Below are 23,822 nucleotides of genomic sequence, written 5' to 3'. Positions count from 1 at the left end.
GCAGCCCTGTTAAGACTCAGGGTTGCCACCTCAGCCCCTGGTTTACGTGTAAATAAAACTTAAAAGTGCTTTAGCGTTCTGAAGACTTGGTATTATTTTGCCATTCTAAGAACATTTCTTTCTACTATATTTTGTAAAAGAAGCATAAAATTGAGTATAGGAAAGGCACAGATAAGTTTTGTAGGACTTTGTAACAATAATGAGCTTGCATGTTTTGTTCTTTCCTACTGCTTAAAAAGTCTGCAGTTTCTATTCAGGTAACATATTATGCATACCGAAAAGAGCTAACTCACATTCACAACTAACCTCTGTTTTGATGTCCTTTTTTTCAGAATTAATAGTGTTTATCACAGGTTTCAAGCGGTTAAGAGATGGGATTTTCACTCCTGTTGTTTGGAGATTTCATCCTTCACATATGTGCATGGCCAGACTTCTATTGGGCAGTTCCATCAAACATGGTCTCTTTTACTTACAACATATTTGAGGTTTATCCATAACTTCTGTATATTCATCTTGCTCTTTGTACCACTGCTATCATGTTTACAGCATACTTTTAAAATTATTGCTTTGCAGTATTGATGTTCAAAGATTTCTAATATCTATTAGAGTGTTGGTTCCTGAAGTGAGGACTTTTTGTCTTATTGTTCAATTGTACTTGGCTCTAATATAGGCTGTGGCTGAGCGGCAGCAGGAATGCAAAGAGAAACTGCAGGAAATCTGTGATTTGCTTACACAGACTGAAAATCGACTCATTGGACAGCAAGAGTCTCTTGTTATTGGAGACAGCAAGGCTGAGCTGGAACAATACCAGACCAAACAGGAGGTATGCACAATTCTAGTCAGAGGAGTTAAAGACGACTGAGTGCAGAGGAGAGTGACTAGACTGTTTTGTTGAGTAACAAGGCTTGTCATGTGAGAGGAGAGTAAAATAGATTTGTTTGACCTACCAAAAGTAAAGGCTTGGTGGCATGCATTTAAACTGCTGCCTGTGAATACACTCCAGTATGTGCCAGTGGGAGAAGAGAAACTTCCAAACGAGGCGACACTAGAATAGGGAGTATGTGCTACACATTTCAAGAAGCACTCTTGAAGTAGGCATGAATTTTGTTAATATATTAGCTTGAGATTGTTCCTGTTGAATGTGATAAAATGCATGTTTATTATGCTAAAATAATGTAGCCAGCTTTTTAGCTGGTATCAGGAAGTGTTTATTCCTGTTCACAGTACTTTGAAAAATTTAGCTGCAGGGTTTTCTCTTGCCTGAGGCTTTCCATTGTCTCACTCTTGTTTTGTTTTGAATTCTGTTTCTTATTAGTGTTTCTTGCAATCTCTTTGGTGTCCTCATGTAGCAAACCCCTTTCTGTTTGTTTGCTTTCCTTGCTCTTAGCTGTATCCAGTCATCTATAAACTTTTAGTCTGTCCCGACTGACAGCAAGTTTATGAGAGTTAAAGGACTGAGGGGCTTGGTACTCTTCTTCTTCCTCTTTCTCCTAGTACTAGTTTACTATACTGTAGAGCTCCAAGTCAGGTTTAGTAATCTGTAAAAGGAGAAATTTCCTTATTTGTCTTGTCTTGCTTCACTTACCTTTGAAGTAATATATCTAGTTCGTCAAAGTTGTTTTTAGAGTCAGTCAGTCATACAGACACCCCTGGGGTAGCTTTTAATATCCCTTACCTGTCTTAAGGATTTATGGCCTAAATGGGGTATTCATGGGGAGTGAAGAACTGATACAGCATATGCCTCATTTTTTTTTCCACCAGCTGTTTGTGACTGCCTAGCAGACTAGTTGTTATTTTCTGACTGATTTCTTGGAATTGCCATTGAAAAGTGTGTCTTAGGAGGGAATGGGGGTTAAAAATGGTCTTTTATAGATCAAGTCAGAGCTTTCATCCTCAGTGTGCTGTTTGAAAGGGAGCACAGAGGGGTCAGATACGGGATCCTTTTCTTGATACAGGGTCCCCAGGAAAATCTTTCTAATGTACTTCCTGAAGTGTTAAAATGAGCTGCAGTTTTAGCTGCTATATTCTATAATCGCTGCAAAATCTTTAGTCTAGAATGAGAATCAAATGTTCTGTCTTGCAGCTCCAATATTGTTACACTGCATAAAAAGGTGAAAAATGTCATTTTTTCAGTAACTGGGTGAATGTATTCAGCAGTGTAATTGTGGAATTAAAGCTCCTCTCAGATAATTGGGAGGCAGACTAGGAAAATTGCTTTGGGTAAATTAAAACTAAATATCTGTCCTCTATGAAATTCAATGGATGTAAACATTCTTGAGAGACTGAAATATTATGATTGATTACAACTGAAGAAAAAAAATATTTGCATGCCATTTCTGGCCTGAAGAAACCCAAAAAATATATAAAAACTTTCACCCAGGAAAGATGATTACAATTTTCTGATTTCTATTCAATTGCCTTATTTTCAGCAGCTTTATCTCAGGATAGAAATGGACCAGAATTTGTCAGGAGACTCACTTTACTAACTGCACTACAGCAGATTTACTTAACTCTTGATTTCTAAAAAATAAGATGTATGTTCTTCTGTGTACATGGAAATGCAATATTTGAACTGTTAAAGGGAAAAAAGTGGCCTCAGTCTGAATAGGACTGTAAGCAAACAGATTTGCAATTAAAAAAAGAAAAAAAGACAGATTGAGCTGCAACAACATTGTCAGATGTTGATGTCTTTGATTTTAATTGTTGTCTACCATGTGTCATGTGCAGCTGGAAAGGACCAGTGTGGTGCTTATCTCTAGAAGAGAGATACTTCCAATAAAGTTAATTGGACAAATCTCATGAATAATTTACTTGCTCCTATTTTCTTTCTTTTTTCTCAAAAGGAGATACAAAAAGACATGAGAACAAGTGCCCAGACACTGGCAGAGATTGTGAAAAATACTGAAACCTTCCTGAAAGAGAATGGAGAAAAGTTGTCACAAGAAGACAAGACTGTTCTGGAACAGAAACTGAATGAAGCTAAGACAAAGTGTTTGCTCCTTAGCCAGAAGGCAGAAGAGTCCAAAAAAGAACTGGATAAAGCTATGACAACAGCAATTAAGCAGGAAACAGAAAAGGTTTTTAGGCAACCATTCCATACCTTTATTCAAACCTTTTTCATGTCGTATGGTATTAGTCGTGCAGCTTACTGTTGTGTGGTGGGTTGACCTTGTCTAGGTGCCAAAAAGCCATTCCATCACTCCCTTCCTCAGCTGGACAGGGAAGAGAAAATTTAATGAAAGCTTGTAAGTTAAGGTAAGGGCAGTTGCTGTCACAGGCTAAACAGGCTTGACTTGGGGAAGTTAATTTATTACCAATCAAATCAGAATAGGATAATGAGAAATAAAAACTAAATCCACCCCTCCTTTGTTCCTGAACTCAGCTCTGGAGTTCTCTCCCTCATTCCCACTGGTGCAGGAGAATGGGGAATGTGGGTTGCAGTCAGTTCATCACACGTTGTCTCTGCCTCTCCTTCTTCCTCAAGGGAAGGATTCCTCACACTCTTCCCTCACACAGGAGACAGTCCTCCATGAACTTCTCCAATGTGAGTCCTTTCCATGGGCTCCAGTGTGATCCCTTCTAATACTGTCCCTGCCCGGCTCTGTGGGGTCCCATGTGCACCCCCAGAAGCACGGGTGGGTTCAGTGTTACAGTTGGTAGCAAAGAGGCAAGAAGGGCATTTGCGTGCCTTCCAGCAGGAGCATTTATTGCTGCTACACTGCCGAAGGGTGCAGAGGCAAATAGGAACATGAGCCCAAAACTCACGGTTTTGTCTGGGGGCGGGGAAAAGGCAGGACTAGGGAATGGGGACCAATGGGGAAGTTCTGGGGGCGTGACGAGGGTGGTAGAGGCTGCCAGCCAACCGGGGAATTCAAACTGGGGTAGATTAACACAACAGAACAATGCATCCCGGGAGAAGCCCCCTTGGCCACCCCAACACCAAGTGGCTCCTGTGGTACTAGGCACTTGTCTTACTGAGAACTCTCTGTCCCTTGTAATGTATGTTCACTGGCCACCACAACTCCTCCTTTCTGTGTCAAACAAAAAGGCCTCCCCCGGGGATCCCAAAACCCAACGTCCCGAACAACCAAACATACACAAAACAATGACAATGATCAGAAGCACCCACAGCCCAATATCCCCATAAGTCCTAAAATCTTTCAGAGGATTTTCTCTCTGGATGCTGGAATGGATGCTCTCATGGGCAGTGGTGAGGTTGAAGCAGCACAGTTCTCCTTGGGCTGTGGCGCAGTTCAAGCATTCACTGCTGGTGGTACCAGGAGCATCCAGAGGATGGCAGGATGATAGGTGTTGGGTGCTGGGCACCATGGTGGTGAATGCAGGCACAGGCTCTGGCAGTTGCTTCTGTTGGGGTTTCAAACAAAGTTAAAATTTTGCAATTTCAAATTGGGGGGGGGGTGGGGGGGTGTGCTTTCCCTTCCCCCCTCTTTTACTTAAAGGTCTGGGGAAAGGGGAATGGTATATCAGTAACAGTATGGGTATGGGAACCTGTGGCTAGGGAATGGATAACAAGTAGTAAATAAAGAGAGGAGTGCAAGTTAACAGAAAACATCTCAATAGGAGTATTGGGGAGTGTGGTTGTGGGAAAGGTGAAGCAGAGGGATGGTGGTAGGGAATATTAACTGTTGGGAAAGCAACACCCTTCCACAGAGTGCAGTCCTTCAGGCACACTGTTCCAGTATGTGGAATGACCCCATGGGCACAAGTTGTGCCATGAGCCTGCTTGAGTGTGGGGTTCCCATGGGGTCACAGCCTCCTCACATGCTCTGGAGTGGGGTCCTCCCGGGGCTGCAGGTGGATCTCTGCATCCCCTGGTCCTCCATGGGCTGCAGGGGCACAGCTGCCTCACCATGGGCTGCACCATGGGCTGCACCATGGGCTGCAGGGGAATCTCAGCTCTGGCACCTGGACCACCTCCTGCCTCTCCTTCTGCACTGACCTTGGTGTCTGCAGAGCTGTTCCTCTCATATATTCTCACCCCTCTCTTCAGGCTGCTGTTTTGCATGCATTTTTTTTTTACCCTTTTACTATGTGATCCCAGAGTTGCTATCACCATTGCTGATGGGCTTGGCCTTAGCAAGTGATGGGTCCATGTTGGAGCCAGTTGGCATTGGGTCTGTCAGACATGAAGGAAGCTTCTGACAGCTTCTCAGAGAAGCCACCCCTGCAGCCCTTTTGATTCCAAAATGTGTCCAAGCAATCCCAATACATATTGATAAATTGTGTAAAGGTTAATATCATATTTCGTTTGGGTAACTAATAAACTGTTGGTTTATTCTCTTATAAAATGAACAGCAACCTCAATATTAATCAAAAATTTTCTTTGATGTTAATGCATTTTAAATGGTTTATTTGTATATTTATTTGATATTTTGTGATCCTTAAAGACGATTCCTAAATTGAAACTGTGAAATTTCTATGTAGGTTGCAGCCATAGAACAGCTGGAAGAAAGTAAAAATACAATAGAAAATCTTTTGGATTGGTTATCAAATGTGGATAAAGAAGCAGAGCATGGCCGGAAATTTAAGCAAGTAATAGAACAGAATGGAACACACTTTGAAGAAAGAGATGTGAAAGTTTTGGAAGGAGAGGAGGATGATGTCAATGGTAATCTGCTGGAAATGCAGCAAGACATTGAAACTCGGGTGGATGGACTAGTAAAAAGCACAGATGATAATCTGAACCAGCAGTATCAGAAAGTCAAGGTATTGTTACTGGGTTTATTCAACATTTAGGTGCTAAGTGTATCACTCCTTATTCAACATAATAAACTCAATCTCATCCTTTCTGTCATAGGCTTTGGAACAGGCACTAGGAAGACAGTAATACACAGTGGTAGGAATTTCAGTAGTTAGAATCTATTGCACATTTGTCACTTTTTTGCTGTTACTATAGTTGTTTCATGCAAAATAAGAGAAAGGACACATTCTGCAAGGTAAATGTAGAATCTTTGTGGTGAGTCTATTATTATTTTTTGTCGTGAGGAATTGATGCAGGCAAATAAAATGCAAAACATAGCAATATGAATTCATACCCTTTGTGTGACTTCTTCAAAAATCTTTGCAATACCCAAATGATTCATCCTCCTTTAGACCCCTGTGAATACTGATTGCAAATTGCTGCAGATAATAGTTTACTGAAATTATAGTTTTCATTCCCTACAACTTTAACACATGGACAAAGCAGTGTTTGAATGCTTCAGAAAGGTGAGTTACATAAAATTACGGCGCAGCATTTTAAAAATAAATTTTCCTGGTAAGATAATTGGAAGCATTTAAAGTAATAAGAGCTCAGTTTTATGGTGTTTGCTGACTTACAGCTGAGAAACCGAGAACCTTTAGGTGTGAGCTGATTGACACCTTAAAGAAAATTATTATGCTTGTAGCTGACAGTATTTTGGATTTTCTTTTTTATTAAAAAAACCGAAAACCCAAAAGCCCAAAAGCAACTTAAGAAAATAAGATTATTGGGTTTTGCGTACATGATATTTTTACATCTACTTTTTTGACAGTCATTTCTGCACCTAGTGCCTACAGAATAATTGATCACTGTACTCATGGAAGAAAAACATACTGTTTATTTTACATAGCTAATTTTCATGGGAGTAGAAGACCTTCAAGAATGAAGAATTTTTTGAAAGAATATATTTGAAATATGTTTTTCATTTGGAATACAGTACTAGTTCCTGGACTTAAATTTTTTTATGGGATTGAAAAATTTACATGCACAGATTGTGTCTTGATTTTTAATGTCAACTGTATCTGTTTTATGACTAACTTTATTTGTTAAGAATCATGGCTCTTGATTCTGAAAAATGAAATTTTAGAACCCAAGTAATAATTTTTGTTCACTGAGTGTAAGAAGAAAGTATCTGTACTACGTTTGATGCTTTCACTCCTTTAGGTTTGCTTATCTGTAATGGTAGCTACAATGTAAGTAATGGGACATGGAGAGTTTTGATTTGGAAAGTTGCCTACCTTTGAATGTTTTATTTGTGAAATCCCATTTTGAGACAGAGAATTAGGAAAATTTTGGTTACACTAAGCACACTACCATAAATACTTAGTAATAAGCAATTTAATTTTATTAGGAAAAAATGTAAAGAGATTGATAGTGTCTAGTTTTGCTCTACAGAGTTGTCTTTGAGAAGTACAGGGGAAAATGCCTGTGTGATAAATACATCCAGGTACTGCTGAAGTTGCAATGATACTTGAACTTTTCCATATGGTCATGGCCTGTACATCTGGCAAAAATTACCGCTGAATGTTTTGTAAAATTTTTTGACTGCACAGAAATATGATGACTAAGAGTCACACTTTCACTTAAATTACTGAGAAAATGTGGGGTTTTTAAATAAATAATATGAAAATCAGAAACGTCTTTTATCATTTTGATTGTTTTACATGTCCTTTTATAAGGAACCACGTGAGAAGGTGCTGGTTCTAATTTATTCTTCTTTTATTTGTAGGCTCAACATGAAAAAATTATTTCACAGCAGCAGGCGATCATAGTAGCAACTCAGTCTGCTCAGGCACTGCTTGAGAAACAAGGGCACTACCTCACCCCTGAAGAAAAAGACAAGATGCAGAGGAACATGAAAGAGCTGAAGGCTCAGTATGAGACTGCTTTGGCCGAATCTGAACGAAAAATGAAATTGACCCATTCTCTAAGAGAAGAACTGGAGAAATTTGATGCAGACTATAGTGAATTTGAAACCTGGCTGCAGCAGGCAGAACAAGAACTTGACAATTTGGAGGCAGGGGCTTCTGACTTCAGTGGTATTATGGTCAAACTGAAAAGGCAGAAGAGTTTTTCAGAAGATGTTATATCTCACAAAGGTGATTTACGCTATATTACAATTTCTGGGCAAAGAGTTTTGGATGCTGCGAGGTCATGTAGCAAAAGAGATGGTGTGAAGGTTGACAAAGATGGTATCGATACCTCGGCTACATATGCTGAAGTGCAAAATAAACTGGATAGAGCTTCAGATCGCTTCAAATCTCTCTATACTAAGGTAAGTTTTATTTATACTGAATAGGAATGACTATTGTAATTGATTTAGCAACTTGTGTAGGCAGGAGCTAGCTGATGAAACAAACACTGTGGGAAAGTTGTAAATTCTTTGTTTCTTGAAGTTAGAGCAAGATGGTTTTCTAGAAGATCTACTTTAGTCAAGTGTCAGACTATTAAAGGTCTGAATGGATGATACTTTCTACTTTGTGTTATAAAGAAGAAATGAGACCAGAGTTCATTGTTCTTTCCAGCCTTAAACAGCCTCTGAGACTGTGGCAGCTCAGAATGTCTTGGGTTATGTTTTGGGGTGGAAAGAAATTGTAATACTTTCACATGTATAATGTTTCTTTATGTTACTTGCAATATTTCCCACAACTGCTTATTTACTTGTCTCCCTACTAATAAAATGAGTGTAAAAAGAGAGAGACTATGACAAAAATAACAGGTGAAGTTTAGATTTTAATTTGTATCCTGAAATATTTTGTCCCAATGTGACCTTTGTTGTCAGCACTAGGCATGAAAGAACTTAGTGATTTGAGGACAGCGGTTCTTTTCCACTGCTCTGCCAAGTAAACATTTTATCCTTAACAATCTCAGATTAGTGTCTAACTAATGAGTAATTAGCAGTGCAAAATCCTCTAGGTACCTCAGAGAGGGAAGATAATCTAGCTCTCTGTGCCAGGTTCATGTATGGAATCTGTCTGATAGAACTAGACAAACATCACCAGCTAGTCTCACATGCCAAATTTCCAGCTGTTTTCAAAAAACCAACAGTGTTGTTCAATATTGATAATATCCCAGAACTGTAAACTTCTGAGATAATTATTAATTGAACCACTGAAGAGAGAGTTGCTGTCAGTAGCCTTTGAATGTGCTATTTCATAATTTTCTAAGGTCATAGGTTCAAACTCCTCAGTAGAGCTTTAATATCCACTGGTACAGTGTTGATCTGCAACAGTGGCCATCTTTGTCTGGAAATTTTTATCTCTTTAATGTTTTCATGCTCAGAAATGTAAATTCTATAAAGCCACGTATTTGATTGCTTGATTAAAAAAGCAGTGTAAAACTTTTGTTCTCGGTTTGTCAAGGCAGCTCTTCTTTTACAAAAGCACATTTTCCTTTTCCCACTTAACTAGTATGAACAGGGAAGCTAAACTGACAATTGCATTGGCATGCTCGATTTCTTCCAGTTGGTTTATTTAATTAGTTTGAGTGTGAATGTAAAGATTTCATAACAAAATTTTCAGAGAGCTTATTTTTATGCACATAAAAATCCCATGCCAGCGGCTTGATTTGTCAATTTTCCAAATTCTATCCTTCCCATATATACACTTAGAAGAGTTATAACAGACATGCTTTTTTAAATATTTGACAATAAATATGCAGAACAAAGTAGATCTGTGGAGTCTTTAAGGACAGAATTCTAAAAAGTGAGATTGTCCAAGATTAGTGAGATCTTCTGAGTTGTAAATGAATTTGTAGTAACCTTTTTTGCCTTTTGTAAAAGCTTCTTGCTTTTAATAAATACTTAGATTGCTTTTACTTTTATATTTATGTATTTGCACATGTGTGAGACATGATTTCATAGGCTTATATGTTGAAGGAATCTTAAAGTCAGTTCTTGGTTAACTCGTTATATAAATAAGAATGTTCTATGTCTGCCCACCAGATGGAGACCAAGTACCATACAGTGTCTGGAAGGTTCAGGATATAAATATTTAACATAACTATTTATAAATATTATGACTTGGTACAATCAGATTTTGCTTGTGAAACCATCTCCAGAAAGTCTGAAAGAGTTTCACTGACTTTTTAATATGACAATTTGCTGTAAACATTTTGGGGCATCCTAACATATAGGACTAATAGGATCTTGTTTGGATGACATTTTTAAGTGAATAAAAACAAAGTGTATGTACAATACCCAACCATATCACTTTGGATTCACTATGCAGGTAAGGTAGTTATGAAAACAGTACTCCACTGTTTGTATTTTAATGAATATACACATCTCTTCTGATTTTTCATAATAATTTCTAGCTTCCACTGGCTTTCTACATTTCTACTTTCCATTAGCTGTCTACATTTTTGGTGCCAGTGTTCTGATAAAGAATCTTTATATTGCTGAATCAAAAATTATTCTTGAAGCTTTTCTTATTCTAGTACAGCAAGTAAGATTCCAGTTTCCCACCTGCATCAGTTATTTGATCCTAAATCACCCTTTAGGAGCACAAACTGGTAAGACCTGCATAGCCTGTCCAGCTGTCATGTCTTAGTTCAGAAATCATTTAGACAGTGAAGTGATGGCAGGAAAAAATGATGCAGTATTACAGGAAGGAATGTATGACTTTGAGGTTGGTATGCAGCACACAGTTTAATGCCTGCGTATTTGCTTGTTTCTTTTCTACTATTTTAGTGTAGCATCCTTGGAAATAACCTTAAAGATCTGGTGGATAAATACCAGCATTATGAAGATGCCTCATCTGGACTTTTGTCAGGTCTCCAAGCCTCTGAAATAGCTGTGAACAAACAACTATCAGAGCCAATTGCAGTGGATCCCAAAAATCTCCAAAGACAACTCGAAGAAACCAAGGTGAAAAGCTGTAAAATGCAGCAGTATTTTGTCCTAAAAGGAGCTGCTTTTTGTCTGAAAAACAGGATAATCTAATATAATTCAAGTGGCTGCAGGCCAAATTGTTGCCTTGCATGTGGGCATACAGCTTCTATGGTTCTGAATTTTGGCTGTCCAGAGCAATATCCGAAAAGCGCTGGGTGAAAAAAAATGGGGTACCAAGATGCCATTAGCAGTGGTGACTGCAAGATGTGTTTTCTATCACTTTGCTAAGATAGGGTGAAATCTGGAAAGTTTTTGAACTAAGAAAGGATTTAGTGCTTATGGTTTGCTATCAGAATAAGGCTTGGATTGGGTTCCAGATAGAGAAGTCCTTTTGATGGTTGTCTGTGACTCTTGATTTTTTTTCTGTTCACGTTTGCGTGTTACTTCATTATGAAAGGGATAATACCAGGTGAACAGTGTGATCTGAGTAGTCTTGTTTGCCTGTTTCAGTTGCACCTAGTGCTATACGCCCAGCAGAGAGTGAATTTAACATAATTTGTACTGCATAGAAAAATGATATTTTTTATTTTTCCCCACTGAGGATGTAACTCATGACTTTATGTGAATCCAAGTATCAGCAAGACAAGTTAGTGATAGAGCTTGTGAAGGTAAAACTCTGGCTATCTGTATAAAGTGTAAATTTGGAGGAGGCTTTAGAAGTATAAGGTGAGTTATATAAAGTTTCATGCGGTCTGTCATCTTTGAACTGACTGTTATATTTTCATAAACACATTCAATCACCTATACTATAAATAAAATGCAAGATTATTTGTTTTTCAGTGAGCAAGACCGTTGGTCAGGCACTTCCTCACTGCTTTGTCTGTGCTTGGTGAAGTATCAGTGCAGGTCAGACACACTTACTATTGAAAAATGATAGTCAATAACTTTTGGAAAGTACAGCTTTAACCATTTCCCTTACATCAACCTTTACCTATGGTATCTTTCAAATTGGCTGCTGGAGATGCCTAACACTTTGGTGCATGACAGCAAAAGGAGTCAAATCACAGCTGTGTTTAAGACAACGAAAGTAAAAGTGTAGATTGTGAACTCCTAACTATTGAATGTTTTAGGTACATTTGTGCTTCCGAGCACAAGAAGAGTAGGAATAAAACCAATTACAATTTGAAGCTTCATTTAAACTTTTTGTTCCTTATGCCAAAATGAATTATATTCTCTATAATGCAAATTTTCATGGAAGTAATACAAAAGGAGTGAGTACTAGGGTTCTTTTTATGAAATGTCTACATGGATTACTTGCCACACAAAAGAGCACTCAATGAATGTGAGTTGGGAAGAAGGAAGAGAGTACAAAATGTCAAAAGATTCAAAGGAAGAGAAAAAACAGGAGGCTGAAGAAAGAAAGCCAATTAATGGAAGCAAAACAAAGAGTATTTTGAGGAAGTCAGGTGTTGCAAGTTAAAGCTGTCCCTTGTAGCCAACGCATGCAGCTGATAATCCAGCTACACACAGACCTTGGCAGCATGGTGAGGTCTAATCTTTTTATGGGGATTAACTGTTCTTCAGAGTATTCTTCACTGCCTCTGGCATCAGCTTGCTTGCCTTCTGTTAGCATACAAGGTTTTCTGGTACATCTTTTTTTTCTTTCTTTTTTTGTTGTTTCTTTTTTATTCTTTTTCTTTCTGCACAAGTACTAGCCTAAGCCTCTTCAGATCTCTCAGACTCATTGTGTCAAATGGGTCAGCAAGATGAGGTACTGTGCTCTGGCACAGTCTTATGCTCTGGGTACGGGTGCTGAATGCACTGACATGACTTCTTTGTGCTGGCAGGGCACATAGGATTATCTTTTGATTCATATATTCATTGAGTATCAATGAATATCAAAAAATAAATGAGAAATCCTTTCACTTTAGACTTCTGTAAAGTTCAAGTGAATCAAAACAAACACTGGGACAGTGGCCAGAAATAATTTAAAGACTAATTGCCCTAAAGTACTCTTACACCCTGGAGAGACAAAGCCACTAGGAGTTGATTCAGCCTTCTTGTCTTCATTGTCTCTGGAGCAAATCATGGCTGGGCTAGTCTCTGAACATGTGTTCCTTGGTTAGATGGACAAACCTAGGCAAAATTCAGCCGCACTGTTTCAGGGGTTCCTGACTGTGAAGGCAATTATCTTATTTCAAGCTATTCCTGTTTACTCTACAGTATCAGCCTGATCCTTTGTCGATACCACTGGTGGTGAATGTGTAACTGCTGCTGTTGATTGTGCGCTTTTCCATCTGAATTGTTCTTAGATGCTGAGTTGAAAAATATGTTTATAATGTAGTCTGTACAAGGGGTCTTTAGAAACAATTAAACAAAAGACACATTTGAAGTAACATGCAAGAAATAAGTTGAGTCAGACAAGTATTCTAAAACATAAGGTAAAAAAGATGGTGAATGAACTAAAACAAGGGCCAGAAGGTTAACAGCAGCCATAACCACCAGTCAGGATTTTTCTTAAGGTGAGGTCACAAATTGAGTTAGTTTATTCCCAGCACTAAGTTTAGGTTCTGTGACATATCTCAAGCCTTGCTTATGTAAATATCAACTGTACTGAAAAGCATAACTGATAATAGTGGAATTTTACAGGTTCTTCAGGGACAAGTGTCTAACCACCAAATTGCTGTAGAAAAACTGAAAAAAGCTGCTGAAGTGTTATTGGACACAAGGGGAGAGTTGACACCAGACAAAGATGAGATTCAAAAAACACTGGGTAAAATATTTGCTTTTATTAATGCCTCTATTTATCACTTGTGTCTGCATGCAGGTTCTGGAATAGAAAAATTATAGTTTCCACATTCTTGTGTCACTGTCCAAGTCCATGTTTTGTTGAGTCATAAGTCATTACAACACAATAACTTTATTGTTGGTCTCTCTCCTACATTGATCCATATGCTTTTCACTGTCATTTCATTTTTTCTTTTTACAGAAATAGGAATTGCCAAGCAGAGGTAGTGATTTGCTGAGGATAATAATTCTCCAGAGAAACATGACTCCAAGGAACCTGTTTACAAGCAGTTATTTCAAGTTTGCTTAGCTTAGGAGTTATTTCTTTCCAACTTTAAGAAACTGTCTATGGAGGGGTTGACTTTGGCTGGCTGCCAGATGCCCACCCACCTTCTCTCTCATTCCCTTTGCTCAAGTGGATGGGGGTAAAAATTAAGATGGAAAAGCCCATGTGTTGAGGTAAAGACAGGGAAATCACCACTTACCGTTTACTGGGCATGGACAAAATAGACTTGACTTGGCAAAAACTGACTTTCATTTATTGCCAAATAAAACAGGTTTGGGAAATGAGAAACAAAGACAAATCACAACAACACTATGCTCCATCCACTCTTTTTTCCAGGCTTACCATCACTCCTTCCTTCCTTCCCAACTACTCCCACTTCCTCCCTGCCAAACAGTGCAGTGTGGGTTGGAAATGGATGATTGTGGTCAGTCTGTAATTTCTCTGCTGCTGCTTCCTCCTCACACGTTTCCCCTGCTCCAGTGAGGGACCTCTCTGCAGGCTGAAATCTTTCATGCTAATACTGTTCCAGTGTGGATATAGGCTGCATTTCCTTCAGGAAATATCCACCTCCTCTAGTGTGGGGTCCTCTGCATGCTGCAATGTGGTTATCTGCTCCTCCATCCTCCCCAGGCTTCAGGGGAATCTCTGCTCCAGCACCTGGAGCATCTCTTCTCCCTATTTCTTCCCTGACCTTCATGTCTGCAGGGCTGTTTTCATACTTTTCCCTCATTTCTTAGTCCCATGCAGTGTTTTCTCTTTTCTTAAATACATTTTTAGCAGCACCACCAGTTTGGTTGAGGAGCTCAGCTATGCCCTGTGATGGGTCAGCTGGAGTTGGCTGAAACCATCTGTGTCTTCCATGGGGCAGCTCTTGAACTCCTCTCACATGAGCCAAAAAAACTTGTCACTAACAAACCCTTACCACCTACTAATACTCTTTCCTATCAGTAGTGAGAAGTAGCACAGCATGACATTCACCCCTGTCTGAAGTTTGAAGGTGCTCTCTGTGTATCACACAACTATCTCTTCATGAAATTCCATAAGTAACTTGAAGAACAGTGAAATAAAAACCTGTGGCTTGACTTTTTGGAGTGAGTGATGAAACTCTGTAGGAGATACATGGAGCTTGTAACTTCCAGAGAGTTATCTCAAGAGTGTTGAATGTCTAATGAAGAACCATCTGGATGAACCTCTCAGGTCTCACAGTAACATAAGAGACAATTGTAGAAGACCTGTCTTAATACTCTGCTATTTTATTTCTTGGGAACAGTCAACACCTGTCTTAAGCTAGAGCTTCATGGAAATCAGTTTCTAACTCTGGGCAACTACAGCTGTATGCTGCTCCCTCATTTCCCTTGTCTGGTGTGTTTCTGGGCTCTGTTTGAAATTTTTCGTCTTTGCTTCCATATTTTTACTGACTAAAGCTGCTTTTTTTCCTTCGTTCTAATGTAGCAATTTTTGACTCAACTTATGAGAACTGGTGAAGTGAGCTAAGAGCTTAGTTTGGCTAGAGGAAAAAAATTGAAATACATTTTCTTTTTATCAGATGATATTGTGGAAAGATATGACAATTTATCCAGATCCGTGAATGAAAGGAATGAGAAGCTTCAAGTAACTCTGACACGATCCCTAAGTGTGCAGGATGGTTTGGATGAAATGCTGGATTGGATGGAAGGAGTTGAAAAGAGCCTTAAAGAACAAGATCAAGTGCCTTTGAATTCTGCTGCTATTCAGGATATTATTAGTAAAAGCATTGTAAGTAGAATTCTTTGAAAGAAGAAACATCTGTTTGATAATGCAGATTTCAAGAAAGAACTGAAATCTTAGGTTGGCACCTTTAATGGATTCAAAATACTAAAGAGGACAGTTGTGTCAAGTGAAACTGCACATAAGGATTTCTGTAGCTGAAATAGACTATACTGATGGTCTCACTGTACTGATTTGTTGTTTTATGTGGTAGACGAATTTCACTTCTTAAAATGTAGTTGCAAGTAATACAAAGTAATTCGTGTTTGTTTCAGATGCTAGAACAAGATATTGCGGGTCGCCAAAGCAGTATAAACACTATGAATGAAAAAGTGAAGAAGTTCATGGAAACAGCAGATCCATCCACTGCATCTACACTGCAGGCTAAAATGAGTGAACTTTCAGGTCGGTTTTCTGAAGCAAGTAACAAGCATAGAGAGAAGCTTATGAAAATGGAGGAATTGAAGACTAAAGTGGAGTTATTTGAAGGTCTGTCAGAAAAACTTCAATCGTTTCTAGATGAGAAAAACCAGGCACTCAGTGAGACGGAGGCACCAAGAAAGGATGTTAGTGAAGTGTCTCAATATATGCAGGTACTGTAGCTTTCAATTTATATCTGTTGTGCATTCTTAGTCTAACTCATCTAAGTGACTGCATAAGAAACAAGGCATGTTTTTTCCCCACTTTGGTTGGTTAGCTAAAATCAAGAGTTTAATTTTGAACAAGTGGTTGTAAAGTCTAATATGAATAATGTCATCTTATTTTGCAGGAAGCTAGTGTAGAATTGGCACAACACAAGAAGGATCTGGAAGTTTTGAAGAAGCTTCTTGAAGAACTTTCATTCCATGCTCTTCCCGGAGATAAAGCACTGGTATTAGAAAAAGTAAATGCTTTGTCAAAGAAATTCAAAGAGGTAGAGGAGACGATAAAGGAAAAGTAAGTTGAATAATCATAGTGTTTCCATTTTGGCTAATAACACAGTGTGAATGTTGTGATTACTGCTATCCTTTTGCAGGCAATCTCAAGATATTGCAGTTAACCAGACTAAGTGAGGGTTTTTTTATAGAAAGAAAAGATTCTATTTGAAAATGCCTCTGTAGTTAGTCTGTCTGGCTCAAGAGCTCTAAAAAGGGCCATAAAGACAAATAATTTTTCAAATTTTGTGACATTCACATGATTCTTGGTAATTTTAAGGAAACCCTACTTCTCCCCTTCTTTGATAGAACAGAAATTGCTGCTTGTGCATATTGTTTTAGAGTACCATTTGGCATCAGGCTGCAAAGGAAAACTGGAGAAATTATAAGAGATTCCATAGAAGTTACCTTTACAGTAAAACTAGATTTTGCACGTTCTGCTTATATCCATAAAATTAGCTTTTTGACACTTTGAATTTAGGAATAGTAATACCAGGTTGATAATATTTGTTAGTTTATTTATTAGAAGGAATACTTTGTCATTCCTTTGTCTTTAATTGTTTAGAGAAGAGGATGTATCATCTTGTCAGAAAGAAATGGATACTTTTGAGCTCCTTGTAGAATCATTAAAGAAATGGATAAAAGAGACAACAGAACGAATTCCAGCAGCACAGCCCTCTCTGAATACAGAGGAGTTAAAGAAACCTTTAGAAGATACATTGGTAAGCCATTGCAGGAGAAGTGAAATATGGCTGAAGGAAATAAGGCATCTATTACTAATATTGAAATACAGACCTAAGGTGTAAGCAGTCACAGTAATTGGGACTGGGGGGCTTGCAGTCTGCATTTACATTCCCATTTGCTTTGTATGGTTTGCAGCAGATTCCCAAATAGCAAAGTTGTTCCTTTCTGTACTACACTAAATCTCTTAAGTCTGAAGTCAGTTTTGTAATGAACAAATGACTATCTTTCTTAACCAGAATTTAAAAGATGAATGGACATTAAAGGCACCTGAACTGCAGAAAATGAATAGCAGAGGAACTTTGCTGTGTAATCTAATCACTGCTGTGACTTCTCCTGCCAAACTGAGAGCAGTTACCAAATCAGGTATGCTTTTGTATAATTAGGTAAGCCTAACATTTCAGGAATTTTAAAAACCTTTAAGACAAAAATTTAAATTATTTCACCCTTGGATTAGTATTCTGAATATTATGGCTTGTGAGAAAACATTTAGCCATGTCTCTTCTGACCATTGTTTGCTGTGATTCTCATTTAAACTGTCTAGCTGCTGTAGTAATTCAGCACACATTCTCATTGTTTTACTCTGTCAAAATAATGTAAAAGTGCACTGATGTAAATGATTTACATGTCCTAGAGCTGTTATGTAATTCCCAGATAGTACATAAAATGACAGTATCACAGTTGCCTTCACCTCATCCCAGAAAGCTTCTGCTAATGAGAAATTGACTTATTCTGATCACTGTTCGGTGCTTCACATATCCATCAAGGCTTCTGCCAGCAGGAGAAATACAAGCCTTGTTTTGCAAACACTGATGTACCTGCACAGAGATACCCGTGTAATGGCCAGAAGGCTATTCTCTGACGCCAAGCAAACACAGAAAGGTTTGCAGAGTCGTGGAGTTTTTGTTAGAAGGGTAATGAGGAGATGGTTTATATAAAAAGTGAGCCTAGATAAACCTACTCATCCTAATAAGATATCGTAATTAGTATTAGTCAGTGTTTTAGTTGAAACAGCGGCACAGAAGGGAATCAGCTTTGTATCCCAGCATGATTTTCCTGGGCCAAAATGTGTTTTCTGTCTGGACATTCAGCTAAATTCTATTTTACTGGTAATCATAATTTAAAGATAGCAAGTCTATTTCCATGATTTTTTTTTACTCTAGTGTTAAATATTAGTTTGTTTTAAAGAAACCAGTAATTCTGCCAAGTATCATTCCAGGCATAGTTCAAGGATGTTGGGCGTTTCAATGGCCATAAGCACATTTTCAGTCAATTCTTGAACTGACTAGATCTGGAAATAAATTCAAGTGTGTTGGCCTTCACTGGTCATCTGCAAATATCTGGGAGGCTGGGGACTGACACAGGATATCTCTTGGGCAAAAGTAGAACACTTTCTTTCTTGTATCTCTTTGTAATAGCTGCCTCTGGTTTTGGTGGTTTTTTTTTTTTGTTTGTTTGTTTTGGGTTTTTTTGTTTTGTTTTGTTTTTTTTAACTTTAAATAAAAATCTTTAAAGAACATTTTGGTATCTTCTATTTGGGCTCATTCCCCTGCCTCTTTTTCTACTCCTATGCATCCAGATAAAAAAAATAGTTAAATAGCTATCACATAAGAGCAGCTATAATCCTCCAGACCAGAACATTTGCCCTCCTTGACAAGAGCTGTACTGTGTATCACTTTATCACTGTTATAAATACCAGAGTCCAGCTAATAGAGCGTGAAGATCTACAAGACCCTGCCTGGAGCCTGTGACGTTTCTTATCTGGTTTGTTTTCTCTTGCCATCCTCCAGCTGCCACTAATGTGGTCCTCACTGTCCAGCTGGTACCAGGGGGTGGATGCATAGCCTTTTCCAAGGCAACCATTAATCTTCCGCTGTTAATTGCTCATCTGGGAATACATATGTGCAGGAGAGCGGGAAGTGAGTCTCCTTGCAGTTCTCTGCAGTGTGATCATGTGGCCCTGCTCTTTGGTCTGACTCCATTTTACAAAGCCCATTAGCTCTGGTTTCAGAGGCTCTGATATTATGTTTAATTAGTAGGGCTGCCTCAGTGAGTGGCTGCCTCTGAGTGACAGTAAGGATTTCAGGCATAACAATAAGAGTGCCACGTTGCAATTCCTATCATGGAGCACATGTTTGAGTCTTGGTTATAACAAGATAGGGATCAATCCAGTTGGTATTGAGAGCTGTCTGTGCAGAGTTACAGTGCTGATAAACCATAGAATCATTTTAAGTTATAAAAGACCCTTAAGATCATTAGGTCCAAACATTAACCAGCACTGCCAAGTTCAGCACTAAACCGTGTCCCCAAGCAGCATGTATACATGTTTTTTAAATACCTCCAGGAATGGTATCTCAACCACTTCCCTGGTGGGTAAAGGTACCAAGTAAGCAGTGCCTTTGGTTATGGTGTCTGCAATGACCACTCTGGGCCTCTTTGCTGTTTAATGTTTAGTGCTCTCCTCAGTTGCAGCATTTGCCAGCTAGTCCTCTCCCAGGCTATACCCATCATGGCTGGGTAAAACTGTGCTCTCAGTAGCAGGGTCCTTTTGGGGAGAGGAAGGAAGTGATGTTAGCAATGTGGTTGTGAATAGGCCTCATAGCTAGGGCATCAACCTTTGGCCCTGGTCAGTTATTTAATACAGCACTGTGAGCAGTAGGACTGCTTATACATCCTATATATGTGCACACTTCTAAGTGCATTCATCTACACATCCAGCTGCTTGGCCTGTGTGATACCACTTATGGTACTGGCTGGCTGGAGCTTCATTCTGGATGTTGTAATGACAGCTATGGATCATGCTGTTTTGAAGAGGAAATGCAGTGCTGGGATTTTGAGTGGGAAAAGGCCCAGATAAGCAAGAGGCTTCATCTCTTTTGATCTCTTTTGACAGGTGGTACAATATTAAATGGTGAAGGAGGAGCTCCAGGAACTCAGGATTTCTTGAAAAATAAAGGTCAGTAAAAATTTCAGCATGTGATAAAGAAATGTTGCTTGTCAATTGCTGTTAAATATGGAAGTATTTTTTAGATGTTGTACATAAATCTGCTTGTGGCAGTCATTATTAGACTGAAATTTCACATCACCATCACGTAAGACAACTACATTGACTAGGGCATGACATTATAAGTACTTATTACAATACCTCCCAATCTCATCTGAGATTTCTGAATCTGAATTCTGATTCAGAAATCTGATTTCTGAATCAATATATACTTTTATAACTGTATACTGGGATGGCTGTTTTCCTGTAATATGTGACTTTTGAGAAATACCTTTCTATGGGGTTTGAAACTTTGACACCCCTCAGCATTCGCGACATGCATATATACAAATATATGTATACAAAACACCCTTTTTTATATACATTTGTGTCACTGTGACCAACTCTTTTGTAGAAACAAAGGAACTTTTATATAAGGACTTTATAGTAGCTGAAATGTAGCCCAGTATATGAAAGTTTTGGTCATGGAACTGTTACTTAAAATATTGAAACAGCAATGGGTAGAAAGATTGAAATGTGTTTGTGCACTTGTATGTATTGAAATAATGATTTCTGTGAAATAAGAAGCTCTTGATAATAGGAACTTAACTCATTCAGAGGTAGTGTTGCCACATTTAGAGGGGATTGGAAATAACTCTAACATATTCAGTGACTTCTTATTTGGGGAGCTATTAGCTGGTGTAACTCTGATTAGAATCCACGCAGTATTGTTTCAAGGGCTTGTAACTTCTAACAGTCTTTGTGCACCTCTCTTTGCAGAACTGACAACTGTTCAACAAGCTATGTCTAATGTAAATCACAGCTATGAAGATTTGGGAGTTTTATTGAATGAAAAGATTTCAGAACTAGAAAGTATGCTTTCAAAAATGCAAAATATTCAGGAAGAATCAGCCTCAATGATGCACTGGTTGCAAAAAATGGACAAAACTGCATCAGATTGGGAAGCTGCTCCAACAGATAGTGAAGCAGTTAAAGCCCAAGTTGAGCAACATAAGGTACTTTGTGCCTTCAAAGAAATACTTTTTCTTGTATTTATTAGGCAGATGCTATGAAATAACTGATATCTCAGCCTAGATTAATATTGCAGAGAGTATTTAAATGATCCTACTAAGCATATTAGTCAGGCTTAGAGCAAATCTGGCAAACTGTGTCAGTGGAATAAAGGAGCACTGTGTCAGGGAGAATGAGTTTTGCAGGTCAGAAAATAATAATTTCGTTGGACAGTTTGAAAAGGTGAGGCTATACTGATTATGCAATAAACTTCTTTGATCTTAGTGGTTTAGAGGTATATAATAGATTACTTGTAGTATCTGAAGGGCTGTATGTGTCCAAAAGCTGTTTCTGCAGCTGCTGGTTCACTGACGCTTCACAGACCTCCCGGTCTCTGCAGCTGCAGCAGCTTATGTCTCTTCCAAGGCAGTGTTTCTCTTCAGCAGCCCTGTCATGCTTGTTAAGGTATATAGCTGCACAACAGTCTCCTTCCCCCTTTATAATTGATATGAGAAAACCACTGAATCAGCAGTAAGCTTCTGTCCTGTTTCAGCATTGGACACATATGCTTCCCTAGCAATGAAGGACAATATTTACACATGTAAGGTTCATCTATAAAGGGAAATGTAATGGATAGGGAAAATTCTTTTCTTGCTTGTGATTGTCTATAAACAAAGACAGAATTTGATTTAACTGAGTTTCTTTTATATTTGACTGGTCACCCTTAAAAATTAACCTGACCAGCTACCAACTTCCTCAGTTGGATAACATTCAATCCTAAAATTCAGCCTAAGTGTGAAAGAAAACCAGCTCTTTATTCCTTAACAGAGAATGTACAAAGCAAACATGATCATCTAACCTGCAGTGTAGTAATAGAAAAGTATTCACAAATAGTTGGAAAACTGAGTGAGTGCTCAGGCAAGAGTCATCTGATGCTTTGGAACTTTTACTAGAAGTTCTAAATCAGGTACAGTTTGTTCAGTGTTTATTTTTGTGGGGTTTGGATAATTAAAAAGCAGCTCTGTGAGGCAAGCTTCATTACTTAAGAACATTCTTATAAGAGCCCTTTGCCAGGCATGTAAGATATGTTCACTTCTGTCTGCAAGAACAGCATTAATTAGGATTTTCTGGGGTATCTCAGTCTTCTGTTAGGTCTACATTTAAAACCCTGATTCTCTTTAAACTATGGGTTTAGGGGATCTACATGAAATAATCTGTAATAGCAGATTATTTATTTTTATTTTTATTATTCATTTACTTCTACTGAGGTAAATGAGGCCACACCATACTCCTCTGTCAGTGCTAGCTAGGTTATTTCTGCTGTGAACTGTACTTTGCATTAGTCAGTTTGTCTTCTGTACACAAATAGGTTCCAAGTATATGTGAATATGATGGGACCTAGTAAATCTTATTTATTTGAATAGGTCTGTCACTTGTTCAAATTAAGCAATAATTATTAATATGGTTTATATCTCTCAGGTTCTCGCTTCCAAAAAAAATTGATTAACAAATTATGTCACTACAACATGTTTTGAGATTCGTAGCAGAAAAGTAGTATATACAGGCTAAATATTTATTTTTTATCTTCATGTTTGGCACCTCAGTATTATGGACTGCAAACTTTACCATTCTTCTTTATTCTCTTACTTATTTATTTTATCACCTAAATTTTCAGCTTTTTGAAACTGAATTAAAGCAAAGTGCAAATAAAGTGCAGGAACTAAAGGACAAAGTTACAGAGCTGTTGGAAAAGAACCCTGACTCTCCTGAGGCGCCTAAGTGGAGACAAACATTGGATAAAATAGGTACTTCTATAAAGCTGTATTATAGCTCAGACTGATTGGGAAGTTGTTTTATTATGAGTTTTTTAATTTATTAGCAATAACTAGTATTTTTAATACCTTGTTTCCTCTTATATCTTAAATTCTGTGGAAATAACTCCCTTTGCAAGAGTGCAGATCTGAAGTAATTCCAGTGATGTCCATGGCCTTTGAATTTGTATTAGTGCAGAGGCTTGACTCTCTGTTTGAGAGGCTTTATCGTATTCAAATGGTGTGCAGCTAAAACTTTACTGTCCAGTTACTGCTCCAGATATATATTTTGTTCTTACAAGATATAACAAATTAAGCTGATTCTAATTTCATGTAAAGAATGGTTTGAGTTGTTTCTAGTGCTCTTCTGCATGATTTTTTTCCCCATGTACTAGTGGCTTTTGGCACTCTGTGGGTTGCTAGTTTTTTGCTGTTTTCTAAAATTGATTGTATAAATTTTGCCAAAAAAAAAAGAAAAAAGGCTAATGAAAAAAAAGAAAATGACCATGTTTAATCAATAGATTTTGAGACATTGAAGTGCCTAATTGTCATGAGCTTTAAAAAATTTTTTACGTTACTCATATTTTAGATAAATTATAGGTCAATAGCATTGTATGTCAGTCTTGTTTCATAGTGATAGGCATTTCCATCGCTCCACCAAGAGTAATTTTGAATCTGAGAGTTTTTCCAGTCTGTCCTTCTTGTAAGTGAAACTCTGAAAAGTTTAAGTAGCAGGTAAGGTGTCCAACAGACCTTTAGTAGTGTTGAGAGCGGATTCATACAAAATTAGCAGAGGACTGTAAAGCAGCAAAAAGCACTGTAAAAAATCGGGATGAAAATCAGGAACAGAGAGAGTTAGCAAAATACCAGAGCTGACTGAGCAAGCACTGACAGTATCACAGAGGGGAAGGGGGAGGTTGGGAGGTTACAAGAGTAGGACTCAAAGGCTGC

General features: G+C 38.2%; 1 protein-coding gene across 20 annotated transcripts in view; it reads left to right on the top strand.

Moving 5' to 3' along the window:
* The window catches only part of DST (dystonin), a 299,250-nt gene that overhangs the window by 193,284 nt on the left and 82,144 nt on the right, over positions 1-23,822 (top strand). For all 20 annotated transcript variants that reach the window (XM_048296861.1, XM_048296860.1, XM_048296883.1 and 17 more), the window contains 14 exons: positions 671-823; positions 2,844-3,077; positions 5,446-5,727; positions 7,491-8,036; positions 10,452-10,628; positions 13,242-13,365; positions 15,212-15,420; positions 15,687-16,004; positions 16,181-16,347; positions 16,891-17,047; positions 17,306-17,432; positions 19,960-20,022; positions 20,830-21,065; positions 22,736-22,865. In XM_048296861.1, the coding sequence (XP_048152818.1) occupies positions 671-823; positions 2,844-3,077; positions 5,446-5,727; positions 7,491-8,036; positions 10,452-10,628; positions 13,242-13,365; positions 15,212-15,420; positions 15,687-16,004; positions 16,181-16,347; positions 16,891-17,047; positions 17,306-17,432; positions 19,960-20,022; positions 20,830-21,065; positions 22,736-22,865 (2,923 nt within the window). The remainder of the gene's footprint in view (positions 1-670; positions 824-2,843; positions 3,078-5,445; positions 5,728-7,490; positions 8,037-10,451; positions 10,629-13,241; positions 13,366-15,211; positions 15,421-15,686; positions 16,005-16,180; positions 16,348-16,890; positions 17,048-17,305; positions 17,433-19,959; positions 20,023-20,829; positions 21,066-22,735; positions 22,866-23,822) is intronic.

The sequence above is a fragment of the Corvus hawaiiensis genome, chromosome 3 (assembly GCF_020740725.1).
Source record: "Corvus hawaiiensis isolate bCorHaw1 chromosome 3, bCorHaw1.pri.cur, whole genome shotgun sequence".
Taxonomy (NCBI): Eukaryota; Metazoa; Chordata; class Aves; order Passeriformes; family Corvidae; genus Corvus; species Corvus hawaiiensis.
This window is presented reverse-complemented; position numbering and strand designations above follow the sequence as displayed.